This window comes from Spodoptera frugiperda, chromosome 22 (assembly GCF_023101765.2).
Source record: "Spodoptera frugiperda isolate SF20-4 chromosome 22, AGI-APGP_CSIRO_Sfru_2.0, whole genome shotgun sequence".
Taxonomy (NCBI): domain Eukaryota; kingdom Metazoa; phylum Arthropoda; class Insecta; order Lepidoptera; family Noctuidae; genus Spodoptera; species Spodoptera frugiperda.
Genome location: NC_064233.1, coordinates 7,022,579 through 7,039,723, shown reverse-complemented (window position 1 = coordinate 7,039,723; position 17,145 = coordinate 7,022,579). Strand labels below are relative to the sequence as shown.

At 35.6% G+C, this 17,145-nt stretch overlaps 4 protein-coding genes across 5 annotated transcripts in view; 2 read left to right on the top strand and 2 right to left on the bottom strand.

Moving 5' to 3' along the window:
• Window positions 1-5,857, bottom strand: part of LOC118279629 (unconventional myosin-Va) — a 70,622-nt gene extending 64,765 nt beyond the window's left edge. For both annotated transcript variants that reach the window (XM_050702597.1, XM_050702598.1), the window contains exon 1: window positions 5,456-5,857. In XM_050702597.1, coding sequence (XP_050558554.1) covers window positions 5,456-5,482 — 27 coding nt within the window. In that variant the 5' untranslated portion in view covers window positions 5,483-5,857. The remainder of the gene's footprint in view (window positions 1-5,455) is intronic.
• Window positions 5,858-6,717: 860 nt separating this feature from the next.
• Window positions 6,718-8,464, bottom strand: LOC118279669 (neuropeptide IMFamide). The gene is made up of 3 exons (XM_035599364.2): window positions 8,299-8,464; window positions 7,745-7,883; window positions 6,718-7,026 (listed from the first exon to the last, which is right to left on the bottom strand). The coding sequence occupies exons 2-3, from the start codon at window positions 7,881-7,883 to the stop codon at window positions 6,935-6,937; spliced, it is 231 nt and encodes a 76-aa protein (XP_035455257.2). The 5' UTR covers window positions 8,299-8,464; the 3' UTR covers window positions 6,718-6,934.
• A 1,480-nt stretch (window positions 8,465-9,944) lies between these two features.
• LOC126912114 (neuropeptide SIFamide-like) lies at window positions 9,945-12,530 on the top strand. The gene is made up of 3 exons (XM_050702638.1): window positions 9,945-9,990; window positions 10,703-10,835; window positions 12,329-12,530. Exons 2-3 carry the CDS (start codon window positions 10,715-10,717, stop codon window positions 12,415-12,417), a joined length of 210 nt encoding a protein of 69 aa, XP_050558595.1. The 5' UTR covers window positions 9,945-9,990; window positions 10,703-10,714; the 3' UTR covers window positions 12,418-12,530.
• A 776-nt stretch (window positions 12,531-13,306) lies between these two features.
• LOC118279654 (probable inactive tRNA-specific adenosine deaminase-like protein 3) lies at window positions 13,307-15,948 on the top strand. Its single transcript, XM_035599344.2, has 2 exons — window positions 13,307-13,549; window positions 14,658-15,948. Exon 2 carries the CDS (start codon window positions 14,773-14,775, stop codon window positions 15,859-15,861), a length of 1,089 nt encoding a protein of 362 aa, XP_035455237.2. The 5' UTR covers window positions 13,307-13,549; window positions 14,658-14,772; the 3' UTR covers window positions 15,862-15,948.
• The last annotated feature ends 1,197 nt before the right edge of the window (window positions 15,949-17,145 follow it).

Sequence of the window (17,145 nt, the reverse complement as noted above, 5' to 3'; positions counted from 1 at the left end):
TAAAGAGGAGTGACATCATTAGATCAATATTATTATTTGAGTAAAAGGTTACAGACCTGCCTTTTTCAAAATCTTTAGTAAACAAATCAATTCTGTTTTTTTGGAGGGGTAACAGTAAGCAACTAAGCATCAAAAATCATGCAACAAAACCGAATAGCGAATAATAGATTTTATTATAATATTCAGACTTTTTATCAATTTATTAGTCACTAGCTTTCGCCAGCGAGTTTGTCTCCGTTCCCGTGGGATAAATACTATCCTATTACCCAAGTCAACTCATACCGTGTCTATATACCAAATTTCATCAAAATCCGTTCAGTAGTTTCAGCGTAATTGACGGAAAAACATCCAAACAAACAAACTTTCACATTTATAATATTAGTGTGACTCCGCCTTGAGCAATAAGGGATAACCCTGTCACCTTAAAATATCTATTCCAGACTCCGTAAACTCCGTACCGCATCAAACAATTTTGTCTCACTTTTTAAACCTTCCCTGAACTTCTACACATAATTCAAGATCAAAAATAGCCAAATCGGTCTAGCCGTTTTTGAGTTCCAGCGAGACTAACGAACAGCAATTAATTTTTATTATATCAAATTTCATACCAGATGATATTTTCGAAAATCGCAATAATATGACCAAATAGAACCGGGCCAGCCGGGGTATTAAATCTAGCCATAGCTCGATCGCGCGACGATCTCCGGCCACCGTAAGTGCGGGTCGGACGGCGAGCACGGGTAGCTCACCGCCTGACCAGAACCAGGCTCGTGCGTACGTCGCGTTCCGCGTGCTCCTTAAAGAGCCATCAGACAACCACAGATGGGGCCCAGTAGGGCAGATGCCTGATCCGGAGCTGCGGACTACCTAGCGGGTTTACCGGGGCTCCAGCTTAGTCAGTAAGAGTCTGACACTGCCTCTCGCCTCGCCCTGGCGAGAGAAGTTATTGGATGATTTTCCCCCCTTAAAAAAAATAGCCATTGCTCGATAGGCGTGCTTATGATTTGGCGACTCGACCAACGACGAAACATGCTCGAAAAATTATTACTTTAGATACAAAAAAATCTATGTATACTTAGGTAAAAATAAAGACCACTTCTAGTCACCTAACAAACAAGATTGAGAGTAGGTCAAATTAATATTTTGTTTTTCTTTTTATTATGTATTACAAAACCACTTTAAATAAATAATGTTTTAAAACAAATAAATGTTGCGTAACTTAGATACTGGTTAATGAATTCAAATTGGAATTTGAATAACTGGATCTATCTTTATATTACTATGTCTTCCTTAAAAGGTTTTGCCATAAATATATGAAGTTCTTTTTTTTAAAATAGTTATCATCATTTCCTATACGCTATTAACATAATTATGTAGTATGAATTAATTTATATAAAATCAAATAGTTTTAGGTGAACTGTGAATTCATTAATGTTGGTTTTAAGACATTTTTTATATTTTTATATTACTGAATGAGTGACTGACGCACGCACCTTTTGCGTGTAGTTAGCTAGAGAATATAGGGAGGGGGGAAGGATTATCCGATATTCCCACTAGGATGGGGTGATAAGGGAAAAGACGCTTATAGCGTGTTAAAATCACAAATAAGATTTCTATACCCTTAGTTCGAGTTTTAGAACGAACGAAACCCTTAGAACGAAAACGTAACGAGAGTGCGTTCGGCGCACTGATTGGTTGGTTAATACAAGCCGCTGTACAATGTACACCCACTTTTCACCATTTGTGTTAAAAGTCACATGTAATAGGGGTGAGCCTATTGCCATATACTGGGCACAATTTCAGACTCCGTGCTGCTACTGAGAAATTTTCGAAAAGCCGAAACACCCAGAAATGCTTTGCCCGACCCGGGAGTCAGCCAAAAACTCTTGTCCGACAATCGCACTTGCACTCGACTAACGAGGCAGTTAGTATAAAAGTGGTCCCTAGCCAGAAAAAGGTTGGGGACCCTTGGTCTAGTGATTGTAAGCAGTTTTTTTTATAAAGTAAGTACTTAACACATTGAACGCCGTGGTGGCCACCGGTGACCGACGTTAGCGGAGGATTTGCCTTCAACAGTTTTCTATTGGCAGTCAAAGACTTAAGTACCTAAGATATTTAATACAGGTTCTTCTATCCCACAAAGTAAATAAACCAAGAGGCCCATAATGTGTTACAAATTTAAATATCCACGATATTGTGTAACAAGGCCGTGTTAGGAGCAGGTTTCTTATATGTTAGTATTATACAAAAACTATTTCACAAACAATATTCGCTTGGATTGCATAAATTAATTAAGAACAAGTCGTTTTCTTATGTAGGTCTTTTATCTTTTATGTTACCTACTGATTTCTGTCTTCCGCGCATTTTTTTTATGGTATAAGCCGGTAAACGAGCTGATCACCTGATGGTAAACAATCGCCGCCATCTATGGACACTTGTAACACTAGCGGCTTTTTGAGGGTTAGGAATTTAAGTGTTGTTGAGGAATAGGGGATTGCAAAGGGGGTTATTGGTCCTCCGGTAACCTCAATCACACAACGAAAATCAGTTCATCTATGAGGCCATGGTACCACACATTCGTGCCGAAGCATGGCTCTCCGACACTTTTTTAAAAAATCTATAATTATTTCCTATTCCTATGACGATTTTAAAACAATTTCCAGATCGCCTGATGGTAAGCAATCAGCACCATATACCCGCAACACTACAGGAGTTACAAGTGCGTTGCTGACCTTTTAGGGATTCCCAATCCCTAAAAGGAGGTGGAGGTTTCAAATCGCCAATCCGCGTGGAGCAAGCATGGTGATTAATGCTCAAACCATATCCATGTAAGAAGAGGCCTTTGATCAGCAGTGGACACTTATAGGCTGTTGATGTGATGTGATATTCAATATTCATGCATTTCTAGTTATGATCACAGAAAAACATGTTAGTTGATTACTTTGTTTTTAGCAATGCCCAAACATATAATATGACATCATTATGTATTATGTACTTTGTATCTTCATATGTATATATGTCATACAAGTATTATAAAATTGCTGTTTCTTCCTTACAATAGGGATGATGACTGGATCAAAAATAAATTATTACAACTTATCAATACAATAAAATATTCAAAAATAATCACACTCTCATTCATAAATTTGATGAACTACTTAATTTTTGATTTGTTCTAGCTAAATTTCTAGAAATTAGTCTGCTATGACGACGACGTAAAAATCTAACGTCATAATAGAGTATTTCATACAAAGTTCATAGAAAATATCGTTTTTGACGTTTCGAAAACAGTATTGAATTTGACTAGAAGGAAACTTGCCTATTACATTAACATATGCCTAATTATGTAACTAAATTGACTTGATTTGACTTTTAATTGCCTATGTCGACGAGTATTATAATCTTTATTAAACGGGGACCGCACACCTTTATTTTATAAATGTGTCATTATATTATCTTCGAGTTGCATAATGCAACTAAATTAAAACAATATACTGTTATGTTTGAAAATACCAAGTTATTTTTATCTTTGAAAAAAGGATAATAGATAGGTGAATCAAATAAATGTGTCAGTAAGCCCGAGTTTAATGTTATAAAAAATGCAACAAAATAAATGTTAATAATTTAACTTGTATTGAGTAGTGACATTGGTTTTTGCACCATTTTATTCAATTACAAAAATAAATATATATTTTTTTTATATTTTAGGTCAATGTTTGGCTACCATCTCGCCTGATGGTAAGTGATGATGCGGCCTACGATGGAACAAGTTTGCCCATGAGCAACTTATACACTCAACCTAAACTATATAATATATAGTTTTTTTTTTTATGAGACATGCCGGCAATCGAGCAGACGTATTACCTGATGGTAAGCAATCGCCGCCGCCCATGGACACTTGAAACACCAGAGGCTTTACAAGTGCGTTACCGGCTTTTTGGGAGTTAGGAATTTAAGGGTTGTTGTTTGGGAATGGGGATGGGGAAGATTGGGAAGGGGGGAATTGGGCCTCCGGTAACCTCACTCACACAACGAAACACAACGCAAGCGTTGTTTCACATCGGTTTTCTGTGAGGCCGTGGTATCACTCCGGTCGAGCCGACCCATTCGTGCCGAAGCATGGCTCTCCCACACTTATAATATATAGATAATATGACTTTAACATTCCAAACCTTGATTTGATTAAACATCAAATTAACACTATTAGCTGTCTAGTAGCAAATTCCATAGATAACAAAGTGAATACTTTATGTAACACCCACTTTTTGCCCATTATTATATGAGTGCCTGGCATAAGGGAATTACTGGGCACAATAGCTAGTTATTCATCATCATAAACAGCCTATAAGTGGCCACACACAGAGGTGTCAGCATTAATCACCATGTTTGCTCAAGGCGCATTGACAATTTAGAACTACTAAATTAAACCTTAAATTAATTTATTTGTTATTTCTGCTACGTGTTGCCAGTAGAGTAGAATATATTTGTCACAACCCCTACTCTTCCAACGGGTCTCATAGACCTGACTAAGGGACTACAGATTTGACAGAGCCGTATCTCCGTTCATCAGATAGACCATTACGGACTGTTAATTATTGTTTTTTTTGAGTTTCATCTTATTTTAATACTGAGTTTATTTTGTTACTAATTGATTTTTAATTTAACAATTTATTATAATATCAATACTGACAAAATATTTACAAACAACTTCAAAAGATTGGAAACAAAAAGAATAGGCACTTATATAGAATGGCCGTATATTATTACTATCAAGATATATAAGATAATAATACATGCATCAAGAACTAGATAAGTTAATTTATTTTAAGATATTAAGTGCAAGATAACAGTCTTATTTAATTTATACAATTTTTTTTAAACCAACATGTTACAATAGAGTGCACGCTTAAACACTGTGAAGTAATAATGATTTAAATAATTTATGAGCATGAATATATCTCACTAATCTAGATAGTAAAAGTGATTATGTCATTTTACAATGCAAACAAGGATATATTGGAATCCATTACTGATTTCTGATCATCGAAAAATGATTCCAATAATCTTGAATGAAAGAATAGTCAATTAAAGTTGTGTTTGTTTAATGTTTTTGAAAATGGAACTGTAGGGCGAAATGCATCGACATACAGCCTGACGTCATCCCGGAACTACCGATATTCCTTATAACGCGAAATATTTAACAAAATATTACAATATTGTAACTCTAACATTAAATGAATTGGAATGACGTCCACTTAAACACATGAAGAAGGTCAAACATTATAAACAGTCACCAATTACGATTATATTTAATTAAAATCTTTAATTTTTACGTACACAATCAACGTTGGCATTATATGCTACGATACAAACAATAGATTTTAATTATCACTGAGTTCCGAATTCAAAAATAAGGCTTCGTAAATGCAAAATATATTTCACAATAAAATATTACCTTTGTGTATAGCTCCTTCGTCGTCATCTTCAAATCCTATAATTATTTTAACTGAACAAATGAATAAATTATATTTATTATTTCACCACGAGTTGAGAACTTAAATAATACATTTTATTTTAGTTAAATTTTAAAGTATGTAAGGTAGATTCGAAATACGATTTTTCCGAATGCGAAACGTCACTACAATGTTATTGACATTTTATTTTCAGTGTTATCAGTTTTTTATCAATATCACAAAATTAAATTATTACACGGAACTGTTTGGTTTGTCAATGTGAAAGTTTTTCATGATTTTCACAAGAAAATGAATTCTTATTGGAATCTAATTGTCTCACAAAAACATATGACAACAATACAAATCGAAAGTTACGCTTATCTATAAAGTTCCCACGGTTGGGGCTGCCATGATAAAATATACGGATTGAGGACACATTTACGCTTCATTACACGCAGACTTAGAAATGCGTTAATCGATTTTTAATAACTTTGGTTTCTGAATGAGTTCCTATTCCAATTAGTATAAGTAGTTACGTCGGTCGTCAATTAGATTTATTATTTGTTTGCACGTATAGTGTTAAGTATTTTATTTATGTAACACAAGAATAATGTTTACCCAAATTTTCTTTAAAACTGATTGGTTATGAGCTACTTTATGAGCAAAAGCCCTATACTATCTGATAAGATCAAGACTAGCTATCAGTTTGAATAAAAATAATCAAACAAAAAATGCACATTCCACTTTTTTACTGTTCTGTTACTAATAATGCTGAAATATGAGATTCCTCTATATAACAGGGATTTCCATAATCTCTGTACATGGCAGGTGGATTGATGATTTGATTATAGTTCAAAAGGTTTTAGGTGTATTAGAGAGAGCTACTGCTTGGTTTTTCCAAAATGTGTAGGTATTTTTGGGGAGAATCATGCAACATGACTTATTCCGCCCTGGGCGAGATGGGATGAATTGTTAGACCTTTACTGACTAAAAATCACCCCGTTCCTACTCCTTCTTTTCGAGCCGGAGCCCCAGTAATCTGTTAGGTAGTCCGTAGCTCCAAAAATGTGTAGAATGCTTACTCTTAGTCGACATGTTTAAACAGGAAAACTAGAGCTCGTGACAAAAGTCAGCTGTAGGTACATCTCATCACACTGTCTAGATTTTTTTTAGGTTTTACCTAAATTGCGGTCCATCATGTGCTCAGAAGGCATAGGAGTGTGGAAAAAGATAGAAGGACGTTTGAGTTATACATAGAAAGCAGTTCTTGGATTACTAGCATTTATTTCTACATTTTTAAGTCATACAATTTTTCCAGCCTTTAAGAAATACAATTAAATAAAAAAAAAGATTAAAAAGAAAGCATTGGTGTTGCTATGCTTGATACAAAATGTCCCTACAAATTATTGTAATATTATGCCATAATCCATAAGTCAAATGCTATTGTCGTAAATGGGTATATGCTTGGCTTATATGTTTATTCACTTGTTTTCAGGAGAGGGGAACCATGCCTGGCACGCCTCGGTAGCTATCTCGCACAGAGCCGTGAAGGTCTTGCTACGTTGGTCGTATTCTGGAAAAAAGATAATGTTTTAGTACCTGTATGAAATTGAGAACAATCGATGAGAAAATGTATTATGAATGATCTACTCAAAAGTGCCTAATAGGCTACCAGAGAACTTAAACATTATGACTGGAATTAAGTGGCGTTGAGTATCCATCTTGGACATTAGCTAGGCTTTTATCTATCTCACCTGATGGTAAGTGATGAAGTGGCCTATGATGGACAACTTCTGCCCATAAGCAACCTATTCACATGGGCCTTGAAGATACCCAGGTTATATCCATCAGGAAACACAGACTACGTGAAATGCTGACTCAAAAGTGCCACACGGACCACAGGAGAACTTAAGAAATATTAGCGGACTTAAGTGTCGTTGAGTATACATCTTCGACATTAGCTAGGCTTTTTCTTACATTTGTTAGGTCAACGTTTGACCGCTATATCACCTGATGGTAAGTGATGATGCGGCCTACGATGGAGCACGTCTGCCTATAAGCAACCTATTCACTTGGGCTTTGAAGATACCCAAGTTATACCCATCAGGAAACACAGATTCCGGCAAATGCTAACTCAAAAATGTCAGAAAATAGTAATATGATGATTTCATTGAGTGTCGTGAAGGCTGACGCAGTTCAAGATGTTTTTAAGATGGACTTGGAAGTCCAACTGTTAGTATATAAGGTATCAGAAAGTGCATAATAAGCTGTAATATTTAATGGATACATACCAGTAGGTCCCCTTTTGCCGAACATGATGCCATTCATGGGTGCGTTCTTGTAGTTGGCTTCGCTGACTTCAGCCAGGGAGAGAAGGACAGCCACCACGCAGACGACGCCAATGGTAAAACGCATCATGTCTCCGGACATCTGTAAAGGATTTAAAATAAAGTAAGCCTTCCTTGCAGTGGTAAGACTGGTGGTAACTCTTGAAATTAACATTCAAGTGTGGGTGAGCCTTGCTTCGGCACGAATGGGCCGGCTCGACCGGAGTGATACCACGGTCTCACAGGAAACCGATGAGAAACAACGCTTGCATTCTGTTTGCTCATAATATACCGACTTAATTTAAACTGAACTGCCGAATGTTTTGGTGGCAGTTAACCCAAATCAAACTACGATCACGTCAAACATTCTTGAAAAGGGCCTGTGGCGATAAATATTTATCAAATCAACAATATAAAAGACTCAAAAATTTATCAGTAAACATCATCAAAGAAAATAACAAACTCTAGAAGATTTCCTAAAAAATCAATGAAAACAAAACCCAAAAAAGAAAAATTACCTTGAGTTAAGCGAGATTTTTCTTTACTGTTAACACCGAAATGGTTGAATGTCAACTGATGCTGAAGGGTGATTTTCCCGGCAATTTATACTGTGAGAGGAAATATGGCGGCTATCCACCCAATTATTGGATTAGAGGGATACTGACCGCATATTGACAGTGCCCGAGTGATCCCACGAGATTATAACTTCGTTAGTGCATAAGATTAGTAGCTGGAATTGAGCGGAGTGGTACGCCATCACAGTTTCGTTATACATACTCAAACTCAGATCATGAGATGTGATGAGAATTTCTAATGAAGTTGGTCTCTTAAGACTTTAAACAAAGCTTTCATCTTTTGTTAGATATTTTATAATATGATAAAGAAGTTCGATGTTTTTTAATTAGACTGCAAGATTGGCCCAAGGCCTGGATAACGTCCAACGGGTGTGACATCTTATGCGAGTTTGATTCCCGCATCAGACAAGCGTTTACCTTGGAGCCCGGAAAATTAGCCATGTCTCTATCTACCCTGTACTTATAATTCGAAAAACCCGTAGGGTAAGAACTAGCATTTTTTTCTATCAATCTGAAACTGCAAAATGGCGTCATTCAAGTCACATAGGTACTTTTAAATATTTCTTTGTGGTCAAAGATCCATTAAGCTATACATACTGATACGATGGAGCTACAATAAGATCTTTCTGTTTGGATAGCAGCCAGTTATAAGCAGTTACGACTTCAGAAATTATCAACTGTTACGTTACAGATCCAGTGTGGCCACAACATTACAGCTAAGTTTCCCTGAAGGGTTTTGTTTAGTAAATGTCCCACTCTTCATGAGATGCGGGTTTTGCAAATGTCGACTAAGGAACTACATATTTACCCGAGACTGGGCAAGCCCGCCACAACCTCCCAAAAAACCGCAGCAACTTCTGTAAGCCAGGATCTACAGTAGATACAACCATGAAAACACCGGAACACTGAAGTCCGGTGCGTCCCAGGGCCCAGCTGTTTTGGATCCCGCAACGAAATAAATCAGAAGATAATTATTATTAGAGGAGGAAAAATACCGAGACTAACGTAACATTTTATGATTGATCTGAATCTCTTAAGCTAGGATTTCCACCTGCTGAGCGTGGACTGTGGACATTTTGGCAAATTCCCTTAGGTAGATCGGCTCATAAGCCATCTGTAAACTGCCCTGGGCTGTTAATGATTGATGACAATTTACTGTATCCAATGAAAATCCTCAGTGTTACCTACGATTTTATTAAATAAATAAATACATATACTGTCTTTTGAAAGTCAAAATTGATTTCGAATTATTTTTGAAGTTGCAGTCAATTATGGTTTTAAAGAATAGTTCTTATGAGTCAAAAACGTGACAAACATTTGCCATTAAAAACATATCAGGCACTTTGCCAAATCTCAAGAAAAACACATTACGATCGAATAACTCAATCAGTCATAAGATTAACAGACTATACAGCAGAGTAATAAAAATAATAATTTAACCTACTTCTCTAATACGATCAGTTTTTCATTATTTTCCTATTATCTCTGTCTGGGCACAAAATTGCAGTGTATTGGTTAGAAATTCAATTAGATGCTGGTCCCTGTATAAAAGGGGGCTGAAACTGGACAGATGCATCAGTTGACTTCCGATCCTACGATCTTCTACAACTTCTTCAGATTTTATCTATCTATCAAGTAAGTTTTTGAGAACTTTGGTCTAGTAGGTACCAGAGTCATCATTCGTTCAGGTAGCAAAACCTCTCGGTACTACTACCCATCTAACTATTTTAATACTCATCATCATTATCAGCCTGTTTTCGTCCTCTGCTGGATATAGGCCTCTCCAATGGCACGCCACTAAGCTCGATCGTCAGCTCTACGCATCCAACCACTACCAGCCACCTTGCGGACATTTTAATACTCGTACGCATTGAATTAAACCAAATCTCAATGCTCGTAGGTGTCACTCTAATAAGTCAATCTCTTAAGACCTTGAATTTCGCCATTGTATCAGTTGACTATGGGTCTAGTTAGTTCACTCTAAGAACTTATAGTTACTAGAATATAAACTCAGATTTTCCAGAATCTATGTGGACAAACCTAAGAGACCACCACCAGAGATAGGACATAAGGATAAAAGGGGTTATTGGTATCTTTTGGGTTTAAAAGGAAACGATCTATCATAGAGATAAAATTTATCTCTATGATAGATCGTTTATCGATCGATAGATCGATCATTTAATGATCGATCCCATTATAAATTAACTAATTTTTATCTTAATCGTTCTCGTTTTTCACTTATGGACAGACTGACTGACTATTGTTTGTTTCTTTATTTGTTGACGTTTCAAAAGTACCTAAGTATATATGGTTTAATTGGAATAAATTATTTAACTTTGTTTTCCAGCTCTCTACAAAAATGCGTTTCATCCTGGCTCTGTTCTTCCTCGCCATCGTCTACTGCATCCACCATGCTGATGCTGCCACTTACAGGAAGCCGCCTTTCAATGGCTCCATTTTCGGAAAGAGGGGTGTTGTTGGTAAGTTAACAGGCTTTTTTTATTTGATATATTTTTTTAAACTGACATGTCTCTAACACTAACATAAAAATTTGAGACTGTTGTTGCAACTTTGCAAGCGCCATGATCACGGATGATTTTTTTATTTGTTTGAAACTTAGTTTATACCTATTCTGTACAAATAATAGGTCGGTAAGGCACTTGTAACACCTCTCATGTTGCGGACGCATATGCGGCGCTGACCGCTGAACAAACAACAAGCATGGTAGCTACCTATCTTTTTAAAAAGTTATATGACGTTCAATTTTATCCAATAACAACTAGTCCATTGAAATGTTACAATTTGAGGGCCGAATTATGCATTTTTTAGAGGACGCAATTTTATTTTTTGATCATGTAGGGGGGTCAATAGAAGCTTAACTTGAAGTTTGTGGGGTCGCCACCCTTGTCCCTCGGCCGCCATCTTGGAAAAAGGGATGGAAACACTTTTTTTGCTATATCTCGGAAACTATGCATCGTAATAAAATTTTTAAAATCATAATTTGTAGAAAATTATTTTGCCTACAAATATGTTTAATAACTTTTTGCCCTAAATTAACAATTAAAGAAGTTATAAGTAAAAAAGTGAAATTTTGGTAATAAAATTTTCTCTTTTGCTCTATAACTTTTTTTTACATTTTATAAATAAATGGCTTCAGACCAATCTTGTAGAATATTTTTCGAGAAAAATTTTTCCCTACAACTGTTTTCAATTTCATTCATTAGAAACTCAGTTACAGCGCTCCGAAGTTAACCGGGTTCGTCAAATTAGTCCAGTCAAATAAGCTTAAATTAGGTAAGAATCTCGGAATGCGAGATGACCAGCTGTAATTTTGTAAAAACTTGTATATTGACACCCTAAAACTTGTCTCAAAACCATGGTAGGTATATATGGTAGGGTGTAAGCAACTCTTAAAATTCAGGGTCAAAGGTCCCAAAAATCGTTCTTTTGCGGTTTTTTGGAAATAACTCATTTCCTATGGGTTTTTGGTATTTGTATTCATTATCAATATTGTAGAATACAAAATTCTCTACAACTTTTGTCTAATTTTTTTTTACATGGTGAACCGTTGTCGAGTTAGAGGGCGGAGAACGCACGGTCACTGCATCACATCAGACTTTTTTTTTCAGCTAACCTATCCGTGATGGTTGGTTATGGATAGGACATTAAAAAAGACGTTATGGTTTCTAAAACCATTTTTCGTCAAATTCAATTGTTTGAAAGATAGACGCTTCCAAAGTGGAAAATTGACCGTGCGTTCTCCGCCCTCTAACTCGACAACGGTTCACCATGTAAAAAAAAATTAGACAAAAGTTGTAGAGAATTTTGTATTCTACAATATAAATAACCACGGCTAAAAATAAATAAATAAGTCTACTCTATATGCAATACCTCCTTACCCATTTAGAATCATGTTAATTACTTATAATAGTACTTACTACATTTCAAAATTAAATTGTTTTCTGTATTTCAGAGTACGACTCTACTGGCAGAGCTTTGTCGGCGTTGTGCGAAATTGCCGCTGAAACATGCCAGGCGTGGTACCAGACTTTGGATAATTAATTAAATAATGCTTCAATTTATGTACTATTCAACATATAGCAGATTATATTGTGATAATGGACAATTTATGTAATCTTAAATAATCGTAATAAAGTTTCATATTACAATTACAATGTTTCTTTTTTATTTGAAATCATTAGTTTAAATTGGACTCAGTTTATACCATAACAAAACTGCCGAAAAGAAGATTTAAACACTTTATACACTTCAATTTTTATACACTTCAATTTGACTCGAAACATAGCATTTCGAGTAGAATTGAAGTGTATAATGTTTTTTAAAATGTTTAGACAGAAACGAATCCACAGGATATAACTAGATAAGATATTTTAACGCTGCGTAAACTTGGAGTAAAGTAAACATCTCACAACTTGGTAGTCCAGCAGCTAAATTGCTTTAGGGACCCTGAGATTTCATCGTGTGTACGTACGGATTACTACTAATGGTCTTCCAAACGAAGTGCGAATATGGGATACTTAATATGCGTAGTTGATATCAACTAGCCTAGTTTACGTTGGCTCATATTCCTCCAGGCTCATATTATATAATTTTCAAAAAAGTTAATGATTGTAATCCCGCCCTACCCGTTTTGCCTAACGAGTTACCTAAAAAGTATTAATAATAGTTTAGGGACTTTAAGGATGAAGAAGGCTTCACCCATGGACTTTGACTTTTTAATAGATACCAATGGAAATATTGAAAGCGAAAAATATTTTTCTTGTTGTAGATTCGCTAGTAACTATTCATGAAATGGAACGTTTCGTACCAGTGCGTTCTAAATTACGAAACGATGTAAAATTGACAGTCCACGATGTTATCGAATCTGTGGTTTGTTTACGTCAAGTATTGACGCACTCTCATTGGTTTCTGACATACCTATTAGTAATTGACCAATAGCAATATTCTGATTAGAACCACGTTTTCTCATAGAAAACAAATCTTAATCTGTCTAATGGCTGCTACATTTTTGCGATTTACGTGTGTGGCAAATTAAATTTTCTTTGCTAAATTATTATTTGGAAGCTATAAACTGTGTGTTGACCGAGTACCTAACGTGTGATTTTCTCATAAGATCAGAGAAAACATTCGTCTTGGAGAGAATTTGACGTCTTAATCCGAAGTCCATTTTAAGGTAAATCTATGATCATTTTATTTGATTTTAACGCGCATTTTGCATTAGATCCGTATTGTTCCGGCGCAGTTATAGCGTAGATTACTTACCGGTTCGTTTATTTATAAGTTGGAAGTCGTGTCACAAGAAATACGTCATGTTTTAATTGTTTCTAAGTGGTAACTTAAAAGGTATGATTATCAGTTTTTTGTCAACAATAGGACGTAATTGACGGGGCTGAGCGATTAACTAAAACTAGTAAAATTGTCGTCAAGTAATTAGTGAAGTTGGGACATTGAAAATAAAGTAAATTCTCTAGTAACTAACTGTTATTTGTGAGCCTCTTATCAGGAAATATTCGCGCATGTAATCTTGATATTTCGTGTTAATTCATTACGCAAATATGCATATACATAGCTTTATACATATGTATAGATATTTGATTTTTCTTCCACAATGCATTACACAAGGAATACACTTATTTTATCTTGTTTGTTATTCTATAAATACATTTTAATGAGAGAAAGATAGGTATTTTATGTTTATTTAACTGTATGAAGGTTTGACTATGGAGTTTTGTTCCATAATGCTGACCATAGATAAACTTTAAATATAGACATTTTATCATTATCTTCATTGGTTATGAAATACAAAATATTTTGCATAACTTTGTGTATATCAATCGGTCATATTTTTATTTCTTGGAAATCTTAAGTGACGTCACTTTGTTTATTTACTTACTTGGTGAGGGGCAAAGTTCAATAAAGGCGCTTGAGTATTTAAAACTTTTCCGTTTAAATTAATATTACATGTAGAAGCCTCTTTCTTTATACATTCTAATAAGACTTGATTTGGACAAGGATTAAAATACTTATAAACGGATTTGAAATATAAACAAAACAAATTATGTCACTAGTTATAAAAAGAATACTATAAACATTGACTTAAGTTCTTACACTTTTTTCGTTGGTTTAATTATTGAATATAAATTTGGTAATACACATTATAAAAAATATGTTTATACAACTTTGCGGTTCATGTTTCGTAACTTTTGTGTTTGTTTTTCATGAATTTCAGTTGAAGTACAGTGTGTGTGTTATGAATAGTGTTGTTCTTTGTTTATTTGCAGTCATTACTGAAGAGTATCAAGATTGAAGACACAAGAAAACAATGCCAATTTAACGAAACATACTTTTAACTAGAACACTGGACATTGAACAAGAATAATTTATCAAAAGTCTGATATGACGGAGGTAACAGAACCTCCCACCAAAAAGCCTAAGATGGCAGAAGCTTCGTTAGAAAATTTCATAGAAAATATCAAGAATTCAAAAAAGAACCTCATGGCAATCCTAAGCGATGAATTCACCAAACCTACTCAGTTTACACAAGTTTACGTTGGCGGCGTAAACAATGTCCAAGATTTATCTAAGATTATAATGACTTTGAACGAGAAATTGCCTCTTAAAGAACTCCAGCACCTCAAAAGGGCCCGCAAACATGAAGTTATCCTGTGCTCCGTACAATATTTGAATACGCAAACACAAAAAACTATTCAAGAATACATCAAAGAAGATGTATATGAACTAAAGGATGCGTTTAAATATTTCAAAGTTACGAGTTTGCCTGCAGTGCCACCGAAACTAAAGAAACAACAACAAGAATTCAGCAGAGTTTGGTCCTGTAACTTTCATCCTAATGCATATCTAGAGAAATTGTGCGGAGACCAATTCTTTTCAATAAATGAACTTATAGAACATCGGTGTTACATGGCCATTGCGTTTGAAGTAGCCAATTATTACTTAAGTAAATTAAAAGACAATTTATTAATGTCCGATGTTTCCGAGAGCAATGTTAATGCTACTGTAGTGGTAGATCCAACAATAAAGTCAGTAGTAGCAATTTCTTATGATAATAGAGAAAACCATCCAACCCAACATTCAGCCATGCTAGCCATAGATAATGTAGCGAAAACTCAAAATGGCGGCGCGTGGAACACAGCTGACAAGTCGGGAATAGACAATGAGTTGCAGAGTCACATTAAAAAAAAGTTTGCAAACGTCAAATTTGGCACCAGAAATTATTTGACGAAGGAGGTTTTGAATGAACAGAAGAAAAATGCTTCGGAGAGCCCGTATTTGTGTACTGGGTATTATGTTTACATGATTAGGGAGCCCTGTGTCATGTGTTCTATGGGTTTAGTCCACGCCAGGGCGAACAGGGTATTTTTCTGCTTTAAAAATAACCTCAAAGGAGCACTAAGTTCTAAAACTAAGCTACACTGTGTGCCATCATTGAATCATCACTTTGAAGTGTTTACAGAATTTTTATAGATAATTTTTTGACGTAACTAGACATTTTTTATTTTTGTAATTTGATTTTTTAATGATGTGATCAATAAAGTTTGTCTATATTTTGAATTGTTTCGTGTTTTTGTTTAGTCGGTAGTAAAAAATTCTTTTTTATGAAATAAGCCGGTAAACGAGCAATCGACGGATGGTAAGCAATCGCCGCCGCCCATGGACACTCAAAATACGAGATGCGTTGTAAGTGCTTTGCCAACCTTTTGAGGGTTAGGAATTTAAGAATAGTTGGGAAATCGAGGATTGGGAAGATTGAGATGGGGAATTAATTGGGCCTCCGGTAACCTCACTCACACAATGCAAGCGTTGTGTCACTAACTCCGCCTATGGTGTTTCAAGTGTCCATAGGCAGCGGCGATTGCTTACCATCAGGTGATCCGTCTGCTCGTTTAGTGGCTTACACCATAAAAACAAAACTGGTGAAAAATGAATGTTACATTTCACTATGTGCACCTCTGCCGACCCAGACGTGACGTAATTTATGTTAGGTTATGCTTATCATTACCAAATAACATAACCGGTGTAAACCAGATCTAATCATTTCTACTCCGGGGAATAACTGGCTATCGTTATTTTGGACTTAGGATCGTAAACAACAGAAATAATTATCTGTAATACGATTTTTTTTTATCTTGAATAGTGGAGTATTTTTAGCGCCTATTTCACCACCTTTTTATAAGTATCCGATAAACTTATGTGACAGATAGTTCATTCAAAATTACATACGTTCGACTAGTAGCAGCGCGACAATCGCCGCGCCGTATGTCGCGGAATGCTGCTCATGAATATGAGCCTCTAGCATGGCTTAGTAGTCGAGTTCCTCCTCAAACAGTTACGTGAGTAAGGCGCTGACATAATAGTTAAGTTGGGAAATTATTTCACTATCAAAACTGCTTGCATATGAGGGCTTAGTACGAGGTTCCAATGAACCAACAAAACAGAGCGCCGAACGCAGTGTCGTTTCGATCTTGTTAAAAGTAAAACAAACTAGTACTTTGCTATTGTCGTAGTGGTTCTGACCAAAGGTCTCTTCTAGAGAAGGGTTAAGCATATTTCCTCCATGCGTATTGGGGATTTTAAACCTATAAGTCCGAGTGTCTAAGTAATCTTAGAAAGTACATATTACTCAGAAAAAGTCTCATTGCTACTTTGCCGTTGATAAGCTTCACACTCACACCGGTGACATGTGAGAAGCAGGCCCGTAGCCTCCGGGCCACCACGACATGCATGTACTTGCACATTCGTATTTCGTTA

Bases quoted from the DNA above. Each gene is read 5' to 3' on its own strand.
- LOC118279669 (XM_035599364.2), bottom strand. From the start codon at position 7,883: ATGTCCGGAGACATGATGCGTTTTACCATTGGCGTCGTCTGCGTGGTG. The intron at 7,027-7,744 runs GTATGTATCCAT...TCTTTTTTCCAG, and splicing joins CGGCAAAAGGGGACCTACTG to AATACGACCAACGTAGCAAG.
- LOC126912114 (XM_050702638.1), top strand. From the start codon at position 10,715: ATGCGTTTCATCCTGGCTCTGTTCTTCCTCGCCATCGTCTACTGCATC. The intron at 10,836-12,328 runs GTAAGTTAACAG...TCTGTATTTCAG, and splicing joins CGGAAAGAGGGGTGTTGTTG to AGTACGACTCTACTGGCAGA.
- LOC118279654 (XM_035599344.2), top strand. From the start codon at position 14,773: ATGACGGAGGTAACAGAACCTCCCACCAAAAAGCCTAAGATGGCAGAA.